The sequence below is a fragment of the Periplaneta americana genome, chromosome 10, assembly GCF_040183065.1.
Source record: "Periplaneta americana isolate PAMFEO1 chromosome 10, P.americana_PAMFEO1_priV1, whole genome shotgun sequence".
Taxonomy (NCBI): domain Eukaryota; kingdom Metazoa; phylum Arthropoda; class Insecta; order Blattodea; family Blattidae; genus Periplaneta; species Periplaneta americana.
Genome location: NC_091126.1, coordinates 43,275,834 through 43,303,311, shown reverse-complemented (window position 1 = coordinate 43,303,311; position 27,478 = coordinate 43,275,834). Strand labels below are relative to the sequence as shown.

Below are 27,478 nucleotides of genomic sequence, written 5' to 3'. Positions count from 1 at the left end.
CTATAAGCAGTAACATGAGCTGCTGGCCAGAAGTCAAAAGGAGAATAGCAATGGCAAAGGAAGCTCTTAATAGAAAAAAGAGCAGCTTCTGCGGACCTCTGGAGAACACAGAACTAAGAAAGAGACTAGTGAAGTGCTTTGTTTGGAGTGTAGCATTGGGGAAGAAACATGGACATTACGATGAAGTGAAGAGAAGTGAGTAGAAGCATTTGAAATGTGGATATGGAGAAGGATGGAGCGTATCAAATGGATAGACAGATTATGAAAGGAAGCTGTGTTGGAAAGAGTGGGTGAAGAAAGAATGATGAAACTGATCAGGAAGAGGAAAAGGAATAGGCTGTGTCACTGGTTGAGAAGAAATTGCCTTCTGAAGGATGCGCTGGAAGAAATGGTGAATGAGAGAAGAGTTCGGGGCAGAAGAAGATATCAGATGATAGACGACATTAAGATATATTTATCATATGCGGAGACTAAGAGGAAGGCAGAAAATAGGAAATATTGGAGAATACTGAGTTTGCAGTGAAAGTCCTGCCCTTGGGCAGAACACTGAATGAATGAATGAATGTTACTAATATGTCCGTAATGTAAATGTCAACATAATTTCCTTAACCATTTTTTTCAGGTGTTTATGTATCAACTCTGTGTACGTCCTCACAACTGAATGTACATCCCTCACTGTTACACTAGTTGTGACGCTACGAAAGTTCGTTAGTTTACTTTTTTCAATAGTGTATTTTAAGAATGACTTCACCATTGCTCATTGGATAGGTACAATTTTAGTTTTTTCTGGAACTCTGATATTTACAGAAGTAGTAGATAAAATCAAGGTTGCACTATCTGCTCCATCCGAGAAAAAGGTTAAATAATGCGACTAGTCTTTGGGGCATATGTCATGGAAAAATGCCTAAGAATATTCTCACCTCTTAAAGTAGCATAGAGGAAACTAGTGACAAAGTGGGATTAGAATGTTGTGGTAGTGCATCTCAACCAGGAGAATTTTATAAGCAAAGGATTATACTTGAACAATTCAACATATTTTTATTACATTCACACATTATCACAAATTCGTTTTGAGAATGGCTTTTAGACTATTTTAATAGGCTATTTTCATTTCCATTTTTAAATAATTGTTGGGAAGAGGGTGGACCAGCATCTTAAATTAGGCTATAAATGAGAACATTGACATGTATTGTTAATTCAGTTTTATTCTATTTATTTTTGTTTTGCATATTTTATTTAAATGTAGTTTTGGAGAGTAGTGCAAACTTCATATTTGACAATCTATATTAATTAGGGAATAGAGTAAAATGAGTAGCCATTTTTATTGTGTATCACTTTTATGAACATTACTTGCCTATTTATTTAATTTAATGTTACACTGTTTCATAGAATTCATTTCCAAATTCATTCCTTGGAAATGTGTGTATGTGTATCCAATCCCTACCCACTTCACTTTCGTGATTTCGGTTTCACATATTGTGGATAGATAGCAGGACTGTGATTCATTTTCAAGTTGCACACCACATCGGTGTCATGCTGTGCATCATTCCTTGGCAGTTGATTATCAAAATTGTAAAGAAGCTCTTCCTGTCTCCTGTACAAGAAATAGGGTGCCCTGAATATGGGGTTCTTATAGTGTAAAAAGTTTTTTTTTTTCCTTCCATTGGCGAATACTCGATTATCTTGCCTCAAGCTTTCCACTGTAGAAATAAACACTGAAGATGTCATTCACTTCATCACGTTAGATAATCCTTGTGAAAGATTTAGTTGAATTTGAAATTTGATAGGAGTGATGGTGATTAATGTAGAAGCGGTAGAATGAGAGTAGGGAAACAAGTACTCAAAACATGCACCAAACACTACTTTTTTCACTACATATTACTTTTTGACGTGCCAGAATTTTAGCACATATCTGGCATGAAATTCATTGTTGCACAAGTAGAATTCCATTTATTCCAACTAAAAGAGGTGGAACTGTTTCAGACAACATGTTCTTTAATCTGTGGGTAATATTTTCTGTAGTAGGAGGAAGCGACTACAATATTAATACATCTAACACTATTATAATATGAGGGTTGTTGGTTTTTTTTTTTTTTTTTTTTTTTTCAACTTCCGATGGTCCATAAAAAAAGACAAGACTGTAAATAACAAAATGAATTTATTACCAAAAGTTATATACAAACATGGTTATTTTTCGACATATCACCCTGAAGCTTGAGGCATTTGTCATTTCTTTGGACGAGCTTTCCAATCTCCTCTTCATGGAATGTTGCCGCCAGTGAGTTGAGATGGGTCTTAACATTGTTTCGAAGCTCCTCATTAGTCTGGAACCTCTGCCCTTCTAGCCACTTTTTCAGTTCAGGAAAGAGGTGGAAGATGCTCGGTGCTAAGTCGGGGCTGTATGCTGGGTGTTCAAACACATCGAAATTGCTGAAGAAGCTGTTGGGTTACATCATCACTGTGAAGGCGAGCGTTGTCATGAATCAAAAGAGCTCCAGAAGTCAGCATGCCTCTTCTTTTGTTTTGAATGGCTCTTTGCTGTTGTCGTAAAATTCTGACAAAAAACAGCTGCATTGATTGTAGTCCCCAGTTTCATAAACTTAACAAGCAACACAACTTTTCGGTCCCAAAACACAGTAGCCATAACTTTCCTGTTGTTGAAGGTTTGTTTTAACTTTTTCGGTTTGTTTGGCGAGTTTGAGTGCATCCAGCGCTGATGCCATTTGGCTACCTTTGTGGTCTTCAGACAACATCTTTGGAACCCATCGGGCGCAGTTTTTTTGTAGTGTAGGTGTTCTGTTATGATCGTGTAAACAAATGATCTTGAAACTTCAGGAAATTCCCCACATAACTCACCTATGGTAAACCTTAGTTTTTTTCGAACCACTTGGTTAACTCGTTGAACATTATCTTCTCTTGCGACAGACTTGTGCCCTTGTCCCTCTTCGTCATGAATATCGGTTCGGCCTTCTTTAAATTTCCTACATCATTCACGTACAACACCATCACTCATAAAGTTTTCACCTTATACTGACTCATTCTTCAATGAATTTCCACTGCACTATTCCCTTCTGTTTGAAGACACCGAATTACATTACACAACTCTCAGTTGGCGGGAGAATCAGCCGTAATAGCCATGTTTACGTGTCTGAAATTCAGCTCAAAATGGCGTAATGACATTGGAAGTGGCAGAGGTTATAGTGGGGGAGATGCAGTCACTCTCCGAGCATCCCCGCGTCCTACCACCCAATTGGCTGTTTACTGGCTCGATCGGAGGTTGAAAAAAATAGCCCTATATATATATATATATATATATATATATATATATATACACACACTCTCTTTCTCTCTCTCTCTCTCTCTCTCTCTCTCTCTCCACTTAGATATGGTTGATGTATGCCGTATGTATTTTAAATCTATCTAACTAACCAGGAGTAGCACTAAAATCATTTCCATCTTCCTCTAACATCTCTGCTAATAATTGACCCTTTTCTTGAATTACAAGTTCGGATAATAGCATCACTTTTGGGCAAACTAGAGAAATAATTATGTCTTGTTAAATTTTTCCAACTGAACTTTTTTTATATTTCTGCAGTTAGGTATTTTAGAGTAATGCTGCAGACATTTTTTATTTTGATCTCATTTAATCTCAGACAGTTGAGGTACCAACATCACAATCTGCTATGATACTTCGTAATATCGCGCCATTTTCCACTCTTCTCACAGCCTCAAGTTCTTGTTTGACGGTTATAACGACATGTTTATAATTTGTTGACATTGTAAAAGCACATGCTTGATAAAGCAATTTAACGCAGTATGCACTAACAACAGCTTAACACCTACAGCATCACAGAAGTGATTACATACGGAATTAGTTGTCACCTCTTCACCTCTCATTAAGCTGTAACTGGTTCCACAGTTCTTGAGTTGGAGTAGACGGAACAAAAAGTATGTAAACAAAAAATAGCTTTCACTTGATGGGACGGAGATACACTTGTGAACTTAGAGTGTGTATTTCAGATTTTTCTATCTAAAGCATTCCTTAAAGAGCATTCACCCCTTATTTGGAGCCTTGCTTTGGCTCGGGAACAAGACGGTAGCAGACCTTCAGAACATAAGATGAAGTTACATTTTAGACAGTATTATTTAAGAAAAAATGTGTATTACGTAAAAGGAAATATTGTGTGCATTTTTATTGTACTGTTTCTGTTACCAATAAGTAGAGTTTGGTTAAGCAAGATTTTAATGTAGTTACACGAATAATAGTGCGTCATATCCAGTGAAATAGGAGGCAGTGTGCTGTATACTGTGGACAGAACATCTAGAAGCTTGGAGACGGTTACTTTTACTGTCCGACCACCCCCTCCTCCCGCACTAGCAGGTATACGGTACCATTCAGCTGCAAAACGTTTTCTGAACAGACATTATTGTATTGTGAGAGCGCAGGTGGATCAGTGAAAGTAGATGGTCAACGTTTTCAGTTTGTAGTGCAACGAACAATTCTGCTGTGTGTGGGTTCTTCTGTAGTGATGTCACTGAAGCCTCTAGTTGTTCTGTCCCCGGTATACTATTATATGCAGAAAGTTCATTATCAGTAAATTACAGTTTTGTTTTTATTTGTATTTTTTTTTTTTAATTTAGAATTTTAATATTTAGTCTCTATGTCGTCATTATGGCCAACTGCATCAATGCTATTAATATGACCTTCTAAAGGCCTTTAAATAACCACTGTTATAGTGGGGTTTACATAAGATTAGTTCCTAAAGCTAATATGGCTGTCTTCTCAATGCTGCCAGCCGTTACCAGATATCGCCAAAGCATATGATAAAATCACAATGCTATGTACTGGAAAAAAAAGTATTCGTTTTTTATTTATTACATCTTACCTTTATGTTGGGAGGTGTTTTCCAAGTAGTTACTCGCTAGTAACCTTCGTTTTATGAATGATGTAGCTCTTTCAAAGGCAAACAATGGCGTCAACACATCAGGAATAACTGTCAGTTGTAATATTTGTCGGTATCTAAATTTCAAACATATTTGGCAAAAGAAAATTCAACCTAACAACTAGAATATCACTCTAATACATTAACATATATAGCAGTAGTCGGAAAATGTAGTACCGGTACATTTAGTACAAGTAGAACACCACTTCTCAACCCCCACCCTCTAGTTCTCTTGTACTGGCAGGATTGGTTGGTGTTCAGCATATGAGGTGAATGAGCTAGGTAGGTTTGCTGTAATCACTGTAGAACTGCTGAAGGTATAAAAATGCTGACTACTGACATATAATAATAGGGGAAAAAATGATCACGATTCATGCTTATGGTATAAAGCAGAAGACCCGGTTTGTATTTTTAAAACATTACAAACTAGCTTTTCGCTGTGCATGCAGTGTTACACAGTGTTGAGTTGTGCTAAGAAATTACACGCAAAGACGTGCCTAAGTAAACAGGTCATCAGATGCTTATTAATAACACGTAAGTGTTTTATAAAATTGTTAGGTACTATAGTCCGACCATCGGATCTGTGCCCCCGTAAGATATGCGAACTGAACCTTAATTCCTTTTCAGCCTCGGCAATTCATTTCTCTCCCTGTATTCCTATTTCTCTCTTTTCTATCCCTCTCTCTTTCTCTCCCCCACTACTCACAATTTTGAGCCTTCTTGCGGGACAGTTTATTTGCACTTGCAGTCCAGTGTTGTCAACTCAACATGAATACTGTAGCACGGAGTGGTGAAAGAAATATTATTAAGCAAGTAATAGCATTTTGCATAAGTCAATCAGCGTCATTAGACCTACTTAAATTAAATTATGAATAAGTAATAATTAACCTTACAGTATTATAAGCAATATTCAAGAGACATGACACTGTTTGACCGAAGTTTGGCAACATCCCTATTCGGCAAGTTTCGTGGCCTGCTGTTTGACGTAGTGGGAGAGAAACTGGTGGAATGGGGTGAGTAGAGGTGTTAACTTTTCCAAGAATGACGACAGCGCTGAAGGGGCATAGATCCGATGGTCTGACAATACAATTGCAATTGCTCTTACAATTACTGTATCTTCATTTTTTTTTTTCGATGATTTTATAGTAGAATTTTACTTGTGTGTTAAAAATCTGCAAGAACTGATCTGTTTGCAGTGGGTGATTGTGAAGTATTGGTGGAATAATGATAAAGGTGGGGGGGGGATGGAAGAGCCCTGGGAAAAACTGCTCGCAACCACTTGTCCACTATACTTCATGGACCAGACAGGGATCGAATGTGGGTTGCCCTTCTATGAATTAACTGTGTATTTGAGCTTAGGTGAAAGGAACATTAGCTGTTTTACAAGGAAGTATTAGCAAAGACGTTCACATCTTCAAACTGACCTGAAGTGAGAAGTAGGAAATGGTGGTCTGAATTATCCCATCGTAAACATTTACTGTTCTCCCAAGTGGTGTGTTTTGTTTGAAAAATGTATAAGTGCTGTATCTAAGAATTTTCCCGTAAATTTCTTTAATTACCGGTATTGTATGCTACACAGGATGGCATTTACCAGAGCAGAATTTCACAGAAAGAAGATAGAAATGAAATGTTAGAGAAACTGATGAAGTCAGGGACCTGCTCATACAAAAATATGGTATATAATGATGTGGGGCGCGTGGTAACAAGGGGTCATGGATTTTTCCATTGATCTAATCCTTCCAGCCCCACTATGGCCCTCGGGTGTACTAGTCTGTAACAGAAATGAGTATCAGGGGCATTTCCTTGGGAATAAAGATGGTGGACATGTAGGACTGACATCCCTACTGCCATTAAATGCCGATTGTCTGTCTGTAAAGGTGGGAGCCTTAACCCTTTGGGCTGATTTGGCCTGTCATGGGGTTGAATTTTTTTTATAAAATGTGATACATATATTGACTTTATATTATTTTAAAAAATTGGAAAATTGTTGTCAAATACATTGAGTACATGTCATTGTTCTTTTATTGTCATATTCATAATGGGCATACTGTTAATGACGACACTACATATTAATGATGGTGATAATATAATAGCAATTCATTAGGTCATTAATTAGACATCTACTTTGTTTATTATAAGGCATCGTTTTTTGTTCTGTATTGTTTTAAGTTGATAGATACACATAATTGATAAATTATTAAAAAAAACACCTTCAATACGTACATGGTTCTTATTTATTTAATAATAATGGCTGTGAAACATTATATTAAAATATAATGCAGTGGGCTGCAAATAATGCATTTTATGGTGATTTTCACATAATTCACTGCTTTACAGAGGAATAGATTATATACTCTGATCATTCTCGAATAATCTGTAACTCTGCACATTTTTTTGCTGTTATGTCAAAGAGAAGATATTTATACAGTAGAACCCCGATTATCCGTCACCCTATTAACCGACTGTCAGATTATCCTACTTTTTTTCTAGCTCTTATTTTCTCTTTGCTGCAGAAAAATATATGTATTACTGTACGTAGTTTTTCTATAGAAGGTTATTGCAAGCCTTTACTCTTACTACAAAGTCTGTAGTAGAAATGCTTCACTGTCAGCAACAGAAATAGTTACTTGTAAAATAATCACTACTTGCTTCTAAAGAAATTACCCCAAGAATTTCTACAAAATCGTGTAAAATTCAGTCCTTATCCCTACTATTCGAGTGGCCATACTGTATAACTTTTAGGCAAAATGTCTTCCACAGTTGTCGAAAGAAAAGAATTCTATTTATTTACTTTTAAAAATTACAAATAATTGAGAGATCTGGGAAATAAGAAACTGTGGTTAATGCTGCTTCAGAGTAGGAGATTGGCGTTACAACTGTACGTGATTAAAAAAAAACAAAGGATAAAGTGTATATAGTATATAAATCTACAACATGAGACTTCAAGTATTCCTATCTTTCCCCAGACAACCATCAATCATCAACCATTGTTCCTTAAGAACCCGTCATTAACAACTGAACTTTCAGTTAACTCCTGATCCACTACATAGCACGTTAAACACAAGACCACGAAGGAAATTACGAAATTGTGTATTATGAACTTAAGAAAATCTTTTATGGTATGGATTATCCGATTTTTTTGATTAATCGTTCACTCCACCCCCTTCATTACAACGGATAATAGAGGTTCTACTGTATTTGCTTTTTAGTCACAAATATTTGTGTGTGGACTTGAAACAATTCCTGCATCAAATTGATTGAATATGTACATTTCAGAAAACTCACTATAACTTCACATTCAGAAACTGATAAGCAGATTTCTATATTGGGAAAGTCATATTTTAAGGTTTCTTGCTATTGATTTTTGTGCATTGGTTTTACTTAAAATAATTCCCATATATTATTAACGAATCATAGGATTGAATGTTCACATTTTGAAAATATTGTTTTAACTTGACCTCAAGAAAGTAGTGGATTATTTCTGTAGTGAGTTTATGTATAGGTATAATCATACTTATTTTGTTTTTCAGTCATGAATTTATATACAACTTCTCTTTCTTGTATTAAATTAATAGATTAAAACACACACACACAAACATATACATTCATATGCAGAAGGTGAGTTATGAAGAAAGGTCATGACTTCAGGATATAGTTCCTGAATCTTCTTTGAGTGAAAAAAGTTCATATTATGATCATTGGTCCAATTTCGAACAGTTGAGTATGGCTGTTTATTTTGTAAAAATGAACACATCACTAAAAATCTCATGCTGCCATCTGATTTCCTGTCATTAACTTGTTGAAATACTCACGTCATAACATTGTGGGAGTGCATATTATTGAAATGAAGGTAATAGGAGCCATGCGTGCACACTGGATGTGAAGGTCAAGAACAAATGAATGTCTATGTTGGTGATGCTACGCAATTCACATGAAACCACAGAAGTGTATTGATATGGAGGGCAGAACATTTGAAAGTCTGCTGTAAGCATTATATTAAGACAAGAAGGGCACAAGGTACAATGTAGCATTTTAGCTGTGAACAGAAAGTGTAAATTTTCTGGTTATGTCTCTAAACATTATTTAGAGATGGGAAAGCAATAGCTATTTTATAGATTAAAATAGACATAGCTCTGTAATTACATGAAGTTGGACCTGTATGCATATGAATTTGTACTGGAGACTACTTTAAAAATAATGAAGTTGCAATCTTTCTTCCTGAATCACCTTTGATAAATTTTTTCCAACTTGACTTTAAGAAAATGTGAGTGATTTATGTTACAGGATGAAAACATAAATGTTTGTAATGTGCAGATAATAAATTTGAAATAATTACAAGATGAAAATAATATATTTCTTATAACTTGTCATCAAGAAAATTTTGGGTGAACCGTTTTCTGCATGTTCCTATATAATAATAATAATAATAATAATAATAATAATAATAATAATAATAATAATAATAATAATAATTTTATTTCATCAGTCTTTGTTCACGTCATGGCGGATTAGGTGTGTTTCAGTTCTTAATCCGCCATCACTCTCTATACTACAGAAACTATATAAAGATCCAAGTATTGTCACTGATATAAAAATTAGACGGCTGGAGTGGCTGGGCCACATTATCAGAATGGACAATAATAATATTCCTAAAAGATTACTAGATGCCATGCTAAGTGGTAAAAGAAGAGCAGGAAGACCTAAACTACGATGGTTGGATGATGTTCAGGATGATCTAGTTAAAGCAGGAATTAAGAGATGGAGACGGAGAGCCCTAGAGAGGGAAGATTGGGCTGCAATTCTTAAGGAGGTCAAGGCTGAACTAAAAGGGCTGTATGACCACAGATGATGACGATGATCACTCTCTATACAGATATTACAAGAACAACTACATATTGAACCTATAAGTATCCTCTGTACACAATAATAATAATAATAATAATAATAATAATAATAATAAACTAATAAGTATAGCTCTTGTATTTAAAACTCTTACTTTAACCTTTTCAATTCTATACTCAATCTCTTAAAAATTATTCTGTTAACGTCATTGACTACTTTTCGTAGTTTCCTATCGTGTCCGATTATTCAACATTTATAATTTCATATCCGTTAGATCTTTTGACTTTCTCTTCCCATCTAATTTTAACTCTAAAAAGAAATTTTCCTAATTTATGCAGACTGCTGGCATTAAGGGGACCATTCATTTTTTATAAGCTACTATAGTGTTTATTTGTAGAAATTTTTTATCCACCCAACTGTGTCTCAAATCATTCGTTGCCTGACACTTTAACGCAATATGCATTGCGTCTTCCACTAGTCCACATAAAGGACATTTATCCTTCTCTATGTTCCCTCTCTTATTCTTGAGCCTCCAGATACCTAATCTCCAATATGCCATTCCTGTTCTCTCTTCCCTTGAATTTAGTCTAATATATTCTTCCTGTTCCCAAAACTGTTTAACCTCCCTATAGTATTTCAGTGATCCTAGGTCTTTAATATTACTAAAAATATCTTGTCTCGAAATTTCGTTTGCCCTCTCTTTTACTATTCTTCCAATAGTTTTCGTGTTTATAGACCCTAGTTCTCTCCTTAGCCAATTTAGACCTAATCTGTTTATTTCTCGTTCCAGCTCTTTGAGCCAATTCGATTTCCAATTAGCAGCTTCCATACAAAAGATACATGTTTTCATAATTGCTGAATCATTCCGAAACAGAAAATGACCTAAATATTTGATTTTTCTTTCTAGAATAATTCCCAGACTCGAATCGGTTCCCATCTTTAGTAAAGCTGCCAGGTTAGAAGTTTTCTCCAGTATTTCTAGAAAGTTTTTACACATTTTGGCTCTTACTTTATCAATGTTTCTGCTGGATAATCTACTATCCCAGATCTCAATATTATATAATATTTTTGATTCAACTAGTACATTATAGCATGTTCCTATATAAAGAAATTCAGTGAGGGAAATGTAATGAGCACATATACAGTATACTGTACTATGAGAACCAGTGGAGTCTCCAGACTTCGATCTTAAGGCGTTGGCAAAGAAAAAGTAAAACATACTCTATTAATATTATAGATTTATTAATTTGTCCTAATTATACTCTATTAAGCTTTACACATTCTCTCTCATATTTTTTGTGAACAAATTAGAGGAAACTTATTCATAAGGGTAATTAGCGTAAATTTTCGTCTAATTTTGAAACATCAGTAAAACTGAATCAAGCTGACAGAATAAACATCTATTAAAATAAATCTGAACAACATTTAGGTATAATTAATTAAAAACCAAAAACACTAAAGCAGTCTCATTACTCAGTTGTTTCAATTCGAAATTCACCCTCCTATCCTGCAAAAATTTCTTTATTACTGCTTCGTAGAACCTGGATTTGTCCTCTCTGTGTTTAGTAACAATGTTTCCTGCATCACTAAACACGAAGAAACTTTTTTTCTGCCAAGCACTTCTCCACGATCATTCAATTTAAATCCAAACATTTCACCGAGTTTATCTCTCAAATTCTCATATGACATAATGGAGTTTATACTTTTCACAGACCACAGAAAACTGATCTTTTTCTTTATTAAACTAAACACACAACTGTCATATACAAACTCAATACAGAAACTGCACCTGCAAAAGTATACTTACTTACTTACTGGCCTTTAAGGAACCTGGAGGTTCATTGCCGCCCTCACATAAGGCCGCCATTGGTCTCTATCCTGAGCAAGATTAATCCAGTCTCTACCATCATATCCCACCTCCCTCAAATCCATTTTAATATTATCTTCCCATCTGCGTCTCGGCTTCCAGTATAGCGGTCGAAACAGAAGACTGGCTCCTATTGTAATCTGAATTACCAGATTTTAAAAAAAGAAGATAGTTACGCTCTCACTTGCACACAGCGTAGACATGGCTATTTTATAAGGAATGAGGGGGATGAATTCCAAAAAAGTATGTATTTCATATGCTGGGAAGATGAGCTGACAACAAGGTGGGAGTTTTCTTGGAAAACCATAAAACTTAATAAGGGTTTCACAGTGTGTTTCAGCTTTCAATAATGGTAGACTAGGTCACTGTCCTCATATCTCCATCTCTTTCTGAAGTGTTTGTGCAAAGATTTTCTCTTCTCTACCTGGTTTACAGTTAGAAAATAACAGTACTATTGTGCTTTTAAGTAAGCAATTTCTGAGAGACAAATATTGTCGGAATTTTTAGTGAGAGTTTGTATTAACAAAACAATAATTAATATCAACTACAACCAATTAATTTAATCTACTCGATCATTCGATTAAATATTTTTGATCGATTAATGTTAAAACAGAAATTGACAAATTAATCGATTAGATCGATTAAATCCCACAACACTAGAAATATGTGATTTTTAAGTTGCTTTTTTTTATTTTTTTAAAGGATGCCACTTTTGGGGGGGAGGAGTTCATGAAAAATCATTTTCTCCCACTCTTAATAATTTTTATGGCATTTTATTTCAATTTCGTTTTGTTTTCCAGTAATCTTGCATAAAAATCATAGTCGATGTTTTTCCACAGCTTAATATTTTCTTTGCTAATCTTCATTTGGTGGGCATAGTGATCCGATAAGCTGACAAATTATTTGACGAGGGAAAACTTTTACTCCACTATTAATGTTCAGCTTTAGGTCCACAAGCACTTAAAAACCCATCACGTGGAAGTTATTAAAAATTTTCTTTTACATCGAGGGTGAGGATGAGGGTATGTTTGAGGGGAAAACAAACAAGAAATTAATAATTTTAAAAGGGTACATAAATTTTTTATTTCGTCAATTGAAAATGGCTCATAATAAAAATTTCAGTAATGAAAACATTGATCTATTACATAAATGTGTGACAATACAGTAGAATGCCTCTTATCCGGCACCAAAGGGACCAGGCTAGTTCCAGATACAAGATTTCACCGGATAATTGAATAAATACCGGTATATATAAAAAAGTTCGTATTTCATGGTGCCAAATGTTGAAACTGCAGCCATATGAAGCTTATTTCTCTATCACTTGCTCATAACTGAATAAGCATAAAAACTGTGTGGATTTTCCTTATTAAAACACATCACACAACACAAATAACGTACTAATTTTAGATTCGAATATTCACTGAAAATTAAAGTTCGTGCAAACTTCCTTTTGTGGCAACATTGACGACCCGAACATAATGAAATGAACATAAAAACTGTATGGATTTTCTTTATTAAGGGGACACTCAACTATATTTTGGAACTTTTTTCCTATTTGACCAATCTTTTTCAAATTTGGAGAAAAAATGGAAAGTAACATGCAAAATCTCAGCTCATTAGATCCAATACTTTTCAAAGTAAAAAATATTTCAATTTTTAATCAATCATTAATTGAAATATCACTTTTAATTATCATTTTTTATTTTTTGGCATTGTGCATTTGACTGTGACTTCTCAATGAATAGGGGAATAATTCTGCATATTGATTTAGTTCTGTCACGTAAATTAGTGTAGAAATTTAATTTTTCATTTCTATGACACTTTTTCTCCAATTTTTAAGTTGAGTGTCCCCTTAAAACACTGCACACAACACAAATAACATTAATTTTAGGTTAGAATATTCACTCAAAACGAAAGTTTGTGCGAACTTCATAATGTGGCAACACTGACAGCCAGAACATAACTAAATAAACATAAAACCTGTGTGGATTATCCTTATTAAAACACATCACACAACACAAATAATACACTAATTTTAGGTTCGAATATTCACTGAAAATGAAAGTTCGTGCGAACTTCCTAATATAGCAAAACTATCAGCCCAGACTGTGGCAATGTGGCAGATTTAAACTTTTTTTTTTTTTGCCCAACCAAAAGTTCCTTTGTTTTGGTATTGCCGGTTATTTGGGTGCCGGTTACGAGGGATTACTGTGATATGTTCCTGCTCATGCCTTCATTACAATATTGTTTTTAGATCATCTACATCTGCCCTGTAGTTACGATAATGGAAAATCTTCCCACATTTCACGCCTAGCATATGTACTGTGTTCAACCATTTAGAAAGTTTCAAATGCATGGTCATTATTCAAACAACAGAAATTATAATAATCTCTGTAAGAATATAATTTTGTTATTAGAATAATTTTTTTAATATGTTCAATAACTCTGATTTTTTTTTTTTTTTGTTAAGACTTAGGGTGAATTATAATATTATAATTATGTTCGTTTCTTTTTATGTCATCATCACAATCATAATCTGTCCCTCTTTTAGGTCAAATGGCCTGTTATGGTCTCAATCAGTCATTTATTTAGTCATTCGAAACTTTTCTTCCCTTTAGACAATACCAGAGGCAGTGCTCTCGCTATTTTTTGGCTGACAACTGATCACAACTGTCTGGCTGCACATCTAGATAAAATATTTTTGAATACTCATCCTGCATCCTTGATAAAAATCCAGACTCAGTGACAAACTGTTACAATGCTGTGTAAAGTTCTTACAAAGACAAATTGAGAACTGTCATAGAAACCAGTTGGTTTTCAGAACAAAAATGGAGATTCTTCATTTCCAGGAGCATCAGCAACCAATCGACCAACCATTTTCCAATATTGAAGCTAAGTTGGTTGTAATGTCTTAAATTGTATATTTTCATTTATTATTGTGTAACATGTGATGCTGTGAGTAGTAAATGGTCTTATTCTTCTTACCCATCTGATTATAACTAGAGCTAGGATTTATATGTAGTAAGAGTTAAAAATGACGCCGAGTATAGTTGAGTCGATGTGATGCAGGTTAAGAAGGTTTCAAGCCTGATTGACAAGACTCGAAATGCAAGAAAGGTCACAAGGACTAGATAACCGCTTTTAAACCCCCGCTGTTTTGTAATTGGTGGTTAAGAGGATTAAAGACCCTTAGCGCTAAGTAATGGAAGTACTGAATGACAAGAATGGCAAGTATAAGAAGTGGGGGACATGACTTGCATGTTTATAAACTATACTGACTAAAAGTATTAGCTTATACTATATACGAATCCTAGCTCTAATTATAACATTTGTCCCTAAGACTTTTATAGAATGACTTATGCATTGCACATATCAAATTGTGCTTGAGCCGTAACATTACAAAAAATTTCATTACTAAATGTTCAACACAAGAGGTGGTAAATTCTGTTGTAGATTACAATTTTTGACTTATCAGTACTTAAGAAATTTCTTCCAAACCAGTTGATAGAGTAGAAATGCTTTTACTTTTGAACAAAACGAATTTCCTCCTCAACAATTGGCTTCATATGCTTGCCAGTGGCTCTCCTTAGTTCTACCAGATCCTTCTGATCCTGGACATTTTCTGGTGCAACATGACCACGAATCACATCCAGGTCGCCACCATGCATTGCTCCCATCATTTCTTGAAAGAACCTAGAAGAAGAGGAAGATTATACATACATACATACATACATACATACATACATACATAAAGTATGAACCATAAGTAATGTAATTAATTTCAGGGAATTATTCTCTGAGATATTTCAAACAAAATGTTTAATGCAACTTTGCATGTTTTTGCTTCCTTTTCTAAATAAAAATTATTTTATATCAGACATTTCATAGCATGTTTTGGGAAAGCCATTGATGTAATTCCCATTATGCTCAGTCAGTTTAAGAGAGTAGTGTATTATGATCTATCTATCTATCTATCTATCTATCTATCTATCTATCTATCTATCTATCTATCTATCTATCTATCTATCTATCTATCTATCTATCTATCTATCTATCTATCTATCTATCTATCTATCTATCTATCTATCTGTCTACCTACCTACCTACCTACCTACCTACCTATCTCTGTCTCTGTGTCTGTGTCTGTGTCCATCCGTCCGTCTCTGCCTGTCTGTCTATCTATCTATCTGTCTGTCTGTGATAATAAATGATTAAACGAATTTTATTTTTGTCCCTTAAATGTACAGAAAGTGAGCAGCTCGGTCAGAAGAGTGTTATTTCAGAACTGGAGGTTCCGATCTACAGTTCATTTTTGCAACAGTTCCGAGACCGGAACAGTTCCAAAATAACTGTTGTGTTGTTTTTTACCCATCTCTAGTATACATTGTTGTGTTTAAAATATTTAAATGTTCATAAATGTCACTCAGAACATAAGCCAATAAATAATTTAGTTCCAAAATGTCGTAACTCCAGGTTAGGGCCTACATGAGGTAATTATCACCATTTTCAATGACAGTGCCACGATAATGAGTGAAACTACATTATATTCATAATTAAACCTAAATTTGGATAGAAGAAAATAAAAAAATCGTGATTTCTGAGGTTTTATATTTCTTGGATTTATGTCACTTTGGAAATAAGCTCTTCATTTATAAAAATTGTATACTTTCCGTGCATTCCACTGAAGTATAAAATTGTGGATGTTAAGTTTCAATGTGCTGTACCAGATGACGGTGCTCACTTTACATAAGTGTAAGATACTTGCCAGATGATTAAAGATCATGTCGTAATGCCCTCACACAGTTTGCTTGGAAGATCATGAAAACTGCTGCCAAAATGGAAATTAAATGCTACGAATATTTTCTTTGTAAAATGCTATGAAATTTGAATAAAGGATATGTTTGTTAATTCTACCTCACCATGGTCTCAAAATTTATAGTAAGTAAAAGAGCAATTGAGGCATTCTCTGAAACAATTTAACATACGTCATGTCGTTTATCAGTTTCCAGCATATATTGAATCCTGAAAAAAAACATCTCCGTCCTGACAAAATAATATTTCCCTCCAACAAACACAGCTCCCTCTAGAAACATTTGAATATAATTCTGCACAATGCTGTTATACAAGATCTAAAATGTTTCCTGGTCTTTATCTCAAATTCAAGATTTTGCAGTTAAGTTCTTGTTCCGAGGAACATCTCAATTGCGAAGTATTATGCTGGCACCTACAAAATATGTCAGAATGGAAAGATATTCTCATTTTTTAAACATATACTTACGTGAGTAGGTCATCTCTTAACTGAATGTCAGCCGGAATCCTGTTACAACCAAATTGTTGAAGTCTGTCATAAATCTGATCACGTACATCAAGCAGAAATTGCACGTTAAATATGTTGACTGGAAAATAGTGTGGTAAGGTGCGACATATATTTGGCAAGTGGCAATACAGGAACCACCTAACCAGAAAAAAACAAGTACATATTAAAACATTTAATAGCTGTTTAAAAAAGAATCACAGCATCAATCACAGAAGATACAAGAATGTTGCACAAATAATCACGTACATTCAATGACATTTAATGAATAATAATAATCATAATTGTAAAGTAAGTTATCCCTATTGTAGGCCATGGAGGCCCACAGGTTAGCAGGAGGTTAAGCTCCCACTTTTTCTGGATACTCTGTATTAGTAGCAGTAGGATTGTTTGCTGCCCTTACCCCTTAAGGAATATCACTAGAATTCATTTCCGTTACAATCTGAGTAAACCCCATAGTGCTACCAGAAGGATCAAATCAAAGGAGAAATCCATAATCCTATCAGGAATAAAACCAACCAGCATCCTTCCGTCCTCACTCTGGCAAAGATCGTGAACTGAAACTGGTATTCAGATGTAACAGCATGTGACTAGCAAGGCACAAAGTCATGAATAGAGAGAGAGATATATATTTTCTACAAACCATGGATTCGCAAAATACAGTTTTCCAGCTGATAAAAGCGAAAATTTTGTATTTCAAGCCATTGCAGGTCAAAATATCTTAAGTTTAAACTCTCAATGGGATTTTTTCTTAGCAAGAATTTATTCGAAATTCGTGTTTCTCAAGAGAACTATTTTATTAATATTGTAACATTTTAATTCGAAGTGCTCAAAAATTCATATTCAAATACAAAATTTTAAATTTAATATCAAAATATCAGTAAATAATTTTGAATATCATAAACAGAATTTCGAATGATTTTATTTCTAAATATAAAGTAAAAACTGCCTGAATGTTTTGTGGTTCCTACTTTTTTCTTTCTTTGGTGGGGGAGGGTTCTGAAGTCTTGGATTTCAGCCTGAGGCTTTTTGTACTTAACATTTCTGTTCTGTGAATGATATTTGTCGCTGAATAGCTGAGCCTTTTATAAGCTTACCAAATGCTGCACTGTGCTAATCATAATAACTTGTGAAAAATGATGACGAAATGATTCCAAGTTACCCTGCAATTCTGAAGGAAAACCTCAGAAATAGAACTCCAACCAGGTAACTTGTTCAAACAAGTATTTGAACCTAGGCCACCTTGTTTCACAGTCAGACGTGCTAACCATTGTTGTGCAGTGGACGTGGTTCTTAATAGTTTATATAATTCTCACACAGGATGGGAAACTGTTACACAATTTCTCTCAGTGGCGGCTCCTGCGTAATTCTTAAGAGGAGGAAAGAAGTTAACAGCACGAAATGATACCTTTTTGAATAAAACATGCTACAAATTAACCTACATGCATACATTTGAGACCAGGTAGTGTTGGGGTTGGCCTTCCCTTCTGTATAACAATAATCTGTTCTTGTAAACTGAGTTTCCTAAATTTTACAAAATATATTATGTTTTCACTTCCATTCATTGTTGAATAATTGCACAAATTAACAATTACAAGGAAATTCACAACCTCGCAGCATTTTTCGTGCACACTACAGCATCACGCGTGTTGGAAGAGACTAGCTACTAACACGTAACCGGAACCGTTTTACGGAAATAGGAATGGGAAATAATCTGTTAGGAAAGCGAGAACACTGCACCCACCCACGTGGTCTGTGTTGCCACATATATATTTTACAAGTTCAGTATCACATGCTTTTGAAGAATGTCAGGTCTTGTGGCTGTTGTCCTGTCTAGTAGACAATGAATGAAAGTGAATGTCAGGGGCCAAAAGACCTGTGATACTAACGTAGAACTAACTACTTCCTCTTTGTTTTATATAAACCCAACTTTAACTTTCAAATATCCTTGAAAGTTTCAAACCATGAATAGTAGCGTATATAAAGTGCAATGAATAATATTTTCTATTTATAATTTTAAAATAAGTTTATATGGTATCTTTGATAGCTTTGCGTTGAAACTGTTTTTATTGTCCCTCCTCCTAGATGTGTTATAGTATGGTTGAATGCAATATCGTTAGATGGCAGCGGTAGCGAGCTTGCTGCATGGCCAGTCGGTTTCTATTTCCCGCCCATGCGCTGATTCAGAGGAGGATCTCCTCCCTCTCTGTTCATTCACTTGCTTTAAAACTCTGCTTCTTTCTCTGGCTGCTAGTGCGCTGTTGTCTATGTGTGTTAACTTTAGTAAAGGAGGAATGGATTGACTTTCCTCCACACAAACAATCTCGCATCTTTCTCACAGTTTTCTAGCAGCACATGAGTGTGCGTCGTTTAAAACTCGATCAACCGAGGTTTTCTTACAGCTGAAAACTTAAAAATTATCGAATCTTCCTCGGATTTCAAGGCACATATTTTATTTGGTATTTACTTTCAAAAGAAAAAAAATGTGAGGCTGACATTCCTCCCTTCCCTCCCCCAAGGAACTGCCACTGATTTGTCTATACAACATGTAAGTGCCGATAGAAAACTGTAAGCATTATTAAAATATACAAAAGAACTTTAAGATTCTCTTCATGAACTGTTTGAAATAGAGCAAATGACAAAATTATATTCTATTAAATTAATCTTGTATTTAATTATCCTGTATCAAGTAAATGTTAATTTAGCGTGTGTGGAATGAGTGATAGCAAGATGTTATCTGACAAGAGGAGATCGAATATTTCCTATACATTACCGGACATTAGCCTCAGAGTTGAGGAAAACCTTGTAAGAAGAATACCAAGTAATTAACACAAAGCTATGTTCAAACCCAAGTCCAAGTACAGCCTCGGATCTAGAGACTAGCTTCTTGCCACTTAGCAACAGCAGTTCTAGATATTTTTGTAACAGGAACCAACAAATGATGTGGTGGTTGGGATGCAGTGGCGGTTGCGGCGGCGGTGGTGATGGTGGTGGTGTTGGTGTTGGCAGTTGTGATAATGGTGGTGGCAGTGGTTATACAGGAGCTTGTAAAAATATTTCAGTTTTCATTGAATTGTATTTCAAAACTACATAATAAAATCTGACACTTTTGTGTGTACGTGATCAGTAAACTTGGGAAAATTATAATCATGTCAAAATATTTTTCATATGTGGTCATTGGCTTCCAACATCATCTGCAATAATGTGACCAGACATCCCGTTTTTTTTAATTTTCCATCTTGGTGTTCCAACAGTTCTTGTACGAAAATATGATATGATATAATATTTATTTGTAAGTCAACTTTACAATTCACAGTTATGGTGGACCTTCACATTTCTGCTTTTCGATCCACCATCCCTTTAATACATAATATAACCCTTTTCTATTAATATACTGGTATTCATTTGCCGAGTATTTCTTGATTACTTCCTAATGTTCTGTTTTGACTGAATTGCTATATATCCTTCCCCCTCTATCCTCTTCTATTCTCTCTCATACCTAGAATGTCTCCCTTCCATTTCTCTCTTACCTATTAAATATTGTACGAAAATAAAAAAAAAAAAAATACGCATTTTATGTTTTGTAGACGTGGGTAACATAAAAAATTCTTGGACCTCTATTATAATATCATAAGCAATAAAATTGCTTTAACACAACGAGATTAGTAACATTCAGTTGCAAGATAATCAACCATGACTGCTGCAAACAAGGAGGGGACATGCTCTGTATATCACCGAATTAAATCAGATTTTGTGACATGAAAGTACAAAACACGCTGTTTAAAGTCATACCTGGTATGGGTGGCCAATGATCCTTCGTTTTGGAAATATTGGCTATTGTTTATGACATACTTCCGTTAGGTGCCTAATATGGAAGCATTAGACCGTGTAAGGGCGTAGCTCATGTGGTTGGATGCTGAGTTGTCATCCAGGCAACCCGATTTCGAATCCTCATGCTTTCTCATTTTTTAAAGCTTGATATTATTATTATTATTATTATTATTATTATTATTATTCACTTTCAGTTGTCAGTTCCTATATTCAAAGCCATGTTGAAATATGCGTGGTATGCATCAAAATTGATAAACGAGCGAGAAGTGTTTGTGAATGTGAAGGATATCTGTTTCGGAGCAGAAGTGCGGAAAAATGTGTGTGACTGTGGACAACCTTCTTTCATTTGCTCTGCATGGTGCAGGAAATATGTATGTTTTGTGTGTTTTTATGACATCATAATGAATCGGGTACAAAATGAAATGGAATAGCTGCTACAGAAATAGAACAGACGCCAGTGACACATCTTACCTTCCTACGTGAGCAGTATTTCATTGTTTATCCTTTACAATACAATGTTAGTTAATTAGTAATTTGTTTAAAACATGATGAAGCATTCAATACATTGAGAAATATGATATAGGTATGTAAATAGATAACTGTGATCACAATATTAATCATTATTAAAAGAAAAACGTATAGAACCAGTTAAGATTCGAACTCAGGTTGCCTGGATAACAACTCAGCATCCAACCATATGGGCTACGCTGTTATGCAAGCTAATGCTTCCCTATTAAGCACCTAATGGAAGTATGTCACAAACAATAGCCAATATTTCCAAAACGAGGGGTCATTTGCCACCCATACCAGGTATGACTTTAAACAGTATGTTTTGTACTTTCATCTCACACAATCTTATTCCATTCGGTGATATACAGAGTGTGTCCTCTCCTTGTAAGATGAAAGGTTATTGGTGATGAAGATATTTTCTCCTTTCAACAATTTATTGCCATTCAGAAACATTTATAAAAATGTAGAATATGGCTTATCCCTGCCTGAAACCATGGTCTTATAGAAAAAGTTTTTTTTTTTTCAAAGTGAAATAATATAGACATCGGAGAAACCGAAATGAAAGTTTCTACAATGAAGGCATTGTTATTATTATTGAAGAAGAATAAATTTCTTATGGGAATTCATACGTCAGAAAAATGTGCTCAGTAAGAGAGGTATTAGTAGGCTAATGTAATGTTGTATTTTGTGTTATGAGTAATGTAATTTTGTACTTTTGTTACATATGTCTATGAAAAATCTTAACAGTTAATGCTTTACATTGTATTTAAATTATTTCAAAATTAGAGAACTACATTTCCAATTCTGGTATGGTACTGCATTTTGTAATTAAGAGAGGGATAGTTTTGCTAAGCTACAGTATTAGTAAGTGTCCCATTTTGAGCTGAGTCCGTATAGGCCAGTTTCTGTCGAATGCTTTTCCAATTCACTGCGGGCTAAAGCAAGGAGATGTACTATCAGCTTTACTTTTTAACTTTTCTCTAGAATATGCCATTAGGAAAGTCCAGGCTAAGAGAGAGAGAGTTTGGAATTGAACGGGTTACATCAGCAGATCAGCTGCTTGTCTTTGCGGATGACGTGAATATGTTAGGAGAAAATCCACAGAGAGATAGATTTGGAAGTAAATTCCGAAAAGACAAAGTACTGGTATATGATTATGTCTCGTGACCAGAACATAGTAGAAAATGAAAATATAAAAATTGGAAATTTATCCTTTGAAGAGGTGAAAAAATTCAAATATCTTGGAGCAACAGTAACTAGTACATTATGCAATGAGCCTATAACGATAGTAATTAAGAAGCGAGTATGGATGTTTATGAAACGAGCGCAAGCGAGTTTCATAATTTTCATACGAGCTTCTTAATTACCATTATAAGCGAGTTTCATACGACTTTTTATGCTCGACCATATTTCTAACTTGAAATTATTTAGATGTAAGTTATACATTTTATTTGTATCTGACAAGATCGGAAGTAACCTTGTTCTAGGTCGTGAATTGTGAGATGTGCGCAGACGCGAAAGTATTGATTTTTTCCGAGGAACAATAATGTCATTGACCTTGATGTAATCCCGTTAAACTTGATATAACCTTGATTATTGAATTCGACATTGAAAAACGAGATGACAAATTGAATTTATTTGAATATTATTTACAATTAACGCTAATTATTATAGTAACAGAACATAACCTTCTGCGACAGTATTGGATTTCCAGCCTCCATGACTGTTCGCTAATTCCCTTTCGATTGCATATCCGAGAATAATCGATACTTGCGGTTTTATAACGGTACAAAGCTGACTTGTCATTGGCTGAACACCTGTAAGCTGAGTTGTGATTGGCTGAACACCTGTACTTTAATGAGTAGGTGTACTTTAATGACTTGCATTGAAGGACTGCTACCAGGTGTATAATTACTACATTTCGGCATGGTCGAGCATAAAAATATAAATGACACTCGGGAGGAAATTAAACACAAAATAAACATTGCAAATGCCTGTTATTATTTGGTTCAGAAGCTTTTGTCATACAGTCTGCTCTCAAAAAAGCTTATTAAAGTTAGAATTTATAAAACATTCATAAAACTGGTTGTTCTGTATGGTTGTGAAACATGAACTCCCACTTTGAGAAAGGAACAGAGGCTAAGGGTGTTTGAGAATAAGGTGCTTAGGAAAATATATGGAGGTAAGAGGGGTGAAGTAACAGGAGAATGAAGTTACACAATGGAGAACTGCACTCATTGTATTCTTCACCTGACATAATTAGGAACATTAAATCCAGACGTTTGAGATGAGCAAGGCATTTAGTATGTATGGACGAATCCGGAAATGCATATAGAGTGTTAGTTGGGAGGCCGGAGGGAAAAAGACCTTTGGGAAGGCTGAGACGTAGATGGGAGGATAATATTAAAATGAATGTGAGGGAGGTGATATATGATTGTAGAAACTGGATTAGTCTTGCTTAGGATAGAGACCATGACAGGCTTATGTGAGGTTAGCAATGAACCTCCGGATTCTCTAAAAGCCGTAAGTAATTAAGTAAGAACACATTTTTCTGATAAATGAATTTCCATAAGTTTCTTATTCTCTTTCAAGGAACTCTGTAAGCGTAGGTAAGTGTATTTAAAATTAATTTTGGTAATTAACAATACCTTCAATGTATCAACCTCCAATCGTGTTTTCTCTGATATACATAATATGTTTACTTTCGCAAAAAGTCTTTCTGCAGAACCATTGGTTCCAAGTAGTGATAAATCAAATTCTACAATTTTAGTAGTGTTAGTGAAGGAGAAAATGCTTAGAATACCATTTTAACAGCAGTACCGGTATATAGTTGGTTGCATTGCAACATAGTGTTCCTATTGTTGTTGTGTTAAAATAAGTGCATAAGGTATTACAATACAGATCTAAAAAAAAAAAAATTATATTACCCACAGGGTCTAAACGATATAAACTGCCAAAAAAATTCTGGTGGTAGAGCATAAATAACTGAACAAAAAAGTTACTTGTTGTTTTTCTGTAACTGTCATGATTTTCTGAGAAAAAAAATGTGTTTTGTGAGTCTAACTTTTTTGGAAAAAAGAATGGGCAGTGATTATTTAGTCTACTTTGCCCTGAATGTACAATGAAGGAAGCAGTCACAGTCATTTGTTACTCTGTTGTGTATTGATATGTGTTTGGTGTTGGGTGCAATCATTGGCGACAACATTTACATTCAGTCGAAATGTAAACAAATAATTAATATACTATCAATCCTAAAAACATGGTATTTTACAAATTAAAAATACAATTATAAGAAATAATACATTTCACTAGATATTTTGTCCAGAAGACCAATACGTACTACTTATATAACTTTGGCAGTTTATATTGTTTACAACCTGTGTGTGCGTGCGTGCATGCGGTGATAGAAAGAGTTGGTGAAAAAAGAATAATGCTGAAACTGATTAGGAAGAGAGAATAAAAGGAATTGGCTGGGTTACTGGCTGAGAAGAAACTGCCTACTGAATTAGCACTGAATTAGAATGATAAACGGGAGGGAAGTTCGGGCAGAAGAAGATATCAGATAGACACTATTAAGATACATGGTTCGTATGCAGAAACTAATAAGAAGGCAGAAAATAGGAAACATTAGAGAATGCTAGGTTTACAGTGAAAGACCTATCTTTGTGTAGAAAACTTTGAATGAAAAAAAAAAAAAAAAAATATATATATATATATATATATATATATATATATATATATACAGTAGCGTGCAAATTAATCCGAACATGACATATTTTTACATTTTCTGTCATTTTTGGCCTCACAGCTGCTCATACCACTTTAATTGACATCTGTAGTACGTGTAATTCCATTGTTGAAGGTCTGTCATTATTTTTTTTATAATATGTGACATTTTGCCTGTCGTTTTGTACTTACAAGCATCTCAGTTGTGTTGAAGACTTAATACTGCAATCCTGTGTACATTCTGTCGTCTTCACAAATGGATACAACTCCACGAAAACTGTCTAAAATTATAACATTAGCAGAGCATTCTTCTATGACACAGAGGCAAATTGCTGCAGAATGTCACATCGGTTTGGCTACTGTTAATTCGATCATAAAACGATACAGGGAGACTGGATCCATCACACCCCAGAAAAAAGGAAACTGTGGCCGGAAAAGGAAGACTTCACCTGCAGATGATCGTTTAATTGTCAGGAAAAGTAAATTAAATCCTAGACTAACTGCTGTCGACTTAACCCGCGAGTTAATGGCTACCACTGGGGCGAATATTCACGTCACAACAGTGCGGCGTAGGCTTTTGGAAGCTGGACAAAGGGCTCGTAAGCCTATTAAGAAGCAACTGCTAACCCCTGTTATGTGCAAAAAACGCTTAATGTGGGCAAAATTACATCAACACTGGACAGTGAATGACTGGAAGAATGTACTTTTTTCCGATGAGTTTCATTTCGAGGTCCACGGCCACCGTGTTTCTTACATACGGAAAGGATCCGAAAAAGTAACAACAGCTTATCTCCAACAAGCACCCAAATACCCCCTAAAGTAATGTTTTGGGGTTGTTTTACACATGAAGGGCCTGGAGCATTAATACCTATCAAGGGAATGATGAATTCTGACAAATATATTCACTTATTGGAAACCAGAATCGTACCCCAGCTGCAAAAATCATTTCCGGATGGCAGAGGTGTGTTCCAACAAGACCTGGCACCATGCCATACGTCTCGAAAAACTACAGAATTCTTCAACAAGAAGAATATTCAGGTACTCCCCTGGCCAGGCAACTCACCCGACATCAACCCCACTGAGAACTTGTGGTCAATTTGCAAAAGAAGAATGCAAAAAATGGATTGTTCAACAAAGGAGAAGATGATTTCTGCCCTCATTGGTGTATGGTTTCGCGATGAGGAAATGAAGAATATTTGTTGGGAAATTAGTGGAATCCATGCCAAATCGTCTCAGAGCTGTTATTAGGAACAAGGGAGGCCACATAGATTACTGAGGTATGTCTTAGATCCTTTTTTATCCCGTTTGAGTGTTTTTGCATAAGTAATTACGTTGTTCGGATTAATTTGCATGCTACTGTATATATATATATATATATATATATAACTGAACTAATTGGTCAATTGGTCATGACACAGGAATGGAAGGTTAAAAAATGGCACTGATTATGTAAGAACAAAATCGTTCAATACTAGGAAAAATAACTAGCCTACTATATGCAAACAAACGGACAGACTGCTGAAAACTGCTTTTTCGGTATGCTCAAAACCTAATTTCTGTGAATGTTTTTATGCTATTTGTAAGAAAACTGAGCTGAAAATGAGCTTAGAATGCTCATAGTACCTTTTGTACATTTCTTCGTACAACATGTCGTGTCCTCCAGTTTTTTCAGCCCTCTCTGTAGGAGAATCAAAGACAGTGCGATTTACAATTGAAACAACAACAGAGGCCATCTGAAACAATTGACGTTTCGCCTGCAACAAACAAAAATAATTGCAAGTCACTTTAAAGAATCTCTTATGAACTTTTCTTAAAAATGAACAGTAGGTTTAATTGTTGTTCTTGAACAAAGTTAATTTTTAATATTCGCCACTTTTATTCAGTAACACTTTTTGAAATTCTGGGATTGTTCTGTATGAAAAGTGAAGAGATAATGAAAATATTAAGGTGAAGAAGTGATATTTAAACTTACAGCCTACAAAACAACCGAATGAACATTTAAGAGAAACAAATCACACAAAATAATCGAATCTTAAACGTAACTGAACTGAAAAGAGATCAATCGTTATTATATTGTCTTTCTTTAAGAACACTTTCGAATTTCTTATATTATTCTGTGTGCACAATGGAAAGGTGATAAGAACAAAACTACGACGAAATGAGATCGATAGTGGAAACCAAAGAATTTACAGAAAAAGGAATTTTTTTTTTTGAAATCGTACGCTTCCTTACTCTTTGCAACTGTGTTTCTTCCTGGAAACAAATCAAAATTAAAAAGTTAGGAGAGCCCATTGAAGGGAAGTGTAGGGTGACCAGAGTCCTCTTTTGTCTGGACATGTCCTCCTTTTTAGGCTTTTGTCTGAAGTCTGGGGGGATTTTTAAAAAATCAATAAATGCCCTCCTTTAACTGTAAAATCATTTTATATTATTAAGGTTTATCATGAG

At 34.8% G+C, this 27,478-nt stretch overlaps 2 protein-coding genes across 2 annotated transcripts in view; one reads left to right on the top strand and one right to left on the bottom strand.

The window, feature by feature from the left end:
* The window catches only part of Efr (ER GDP-fucose transporter), a 44,032-nt gene extending 34,740 nt beyond the window's left edge, over positions 1-9,292 (top strand). The window contains exon 8 of the mRNA XM_069837278.1: positions 623-9,292. Within this exon, the coding sequence (XP_069693379.1) occupies positions 623-866 (244 nt within the window). The 3' untranslated portion in view covers positions 867-9,292. The remainder of the gene's footprint in view (positions 1-622) is intronic.
* A 5,881-nt stretch (positions 9,293-15,173) lies between these two features.
* On the bottom strand, positions 15,174-27,370 carry LOC138707724 (histone acetyltransferase KAT2A-like). Its single transcript, XM_069837589.1, has 4 exons — positions 27,266-27,370; positions 26,657-26,787; positions 16,931-17,107; positions 15,174-15,345 (listed from the first exon to the last, which is right to left on the bottom strand). The coding sequence occupies exons 1-4, from the start codon at positions 27,368-27,370 to the stop codon at positions 15,174-15,176; spliced, it is 585 nt and encodes a 194-aa protein (XP_069693690.1).
* Positions 27,371-27,478: the final 108 nt, after the last annotated feature.

Bases quoted from the DNA above. Each gene is read 5' to 3' on its own strand.
- LOC138707724 (XM_069837589.1), bottom strand. From the start codon at position 27,370: ATGTCCAGACAAAAGAGGACTCTGGTCACCCTACACTTCCCTTCAATG. The intron at 17,108-26,656 runs GTACTATGAGCA...TTTTCTGGTTAG, and splicing joins TACGAAGAAATGTACAAAAG to GTGGTTCCTGTATTGCCACT. The intron at 15,346-16,930 runs GTAAGTATATGT...CTCTTCTTCTAG, and splicing joins TTAAGAGATGACCTACTCAC to GTTCTTTCAAGAAATGATGG.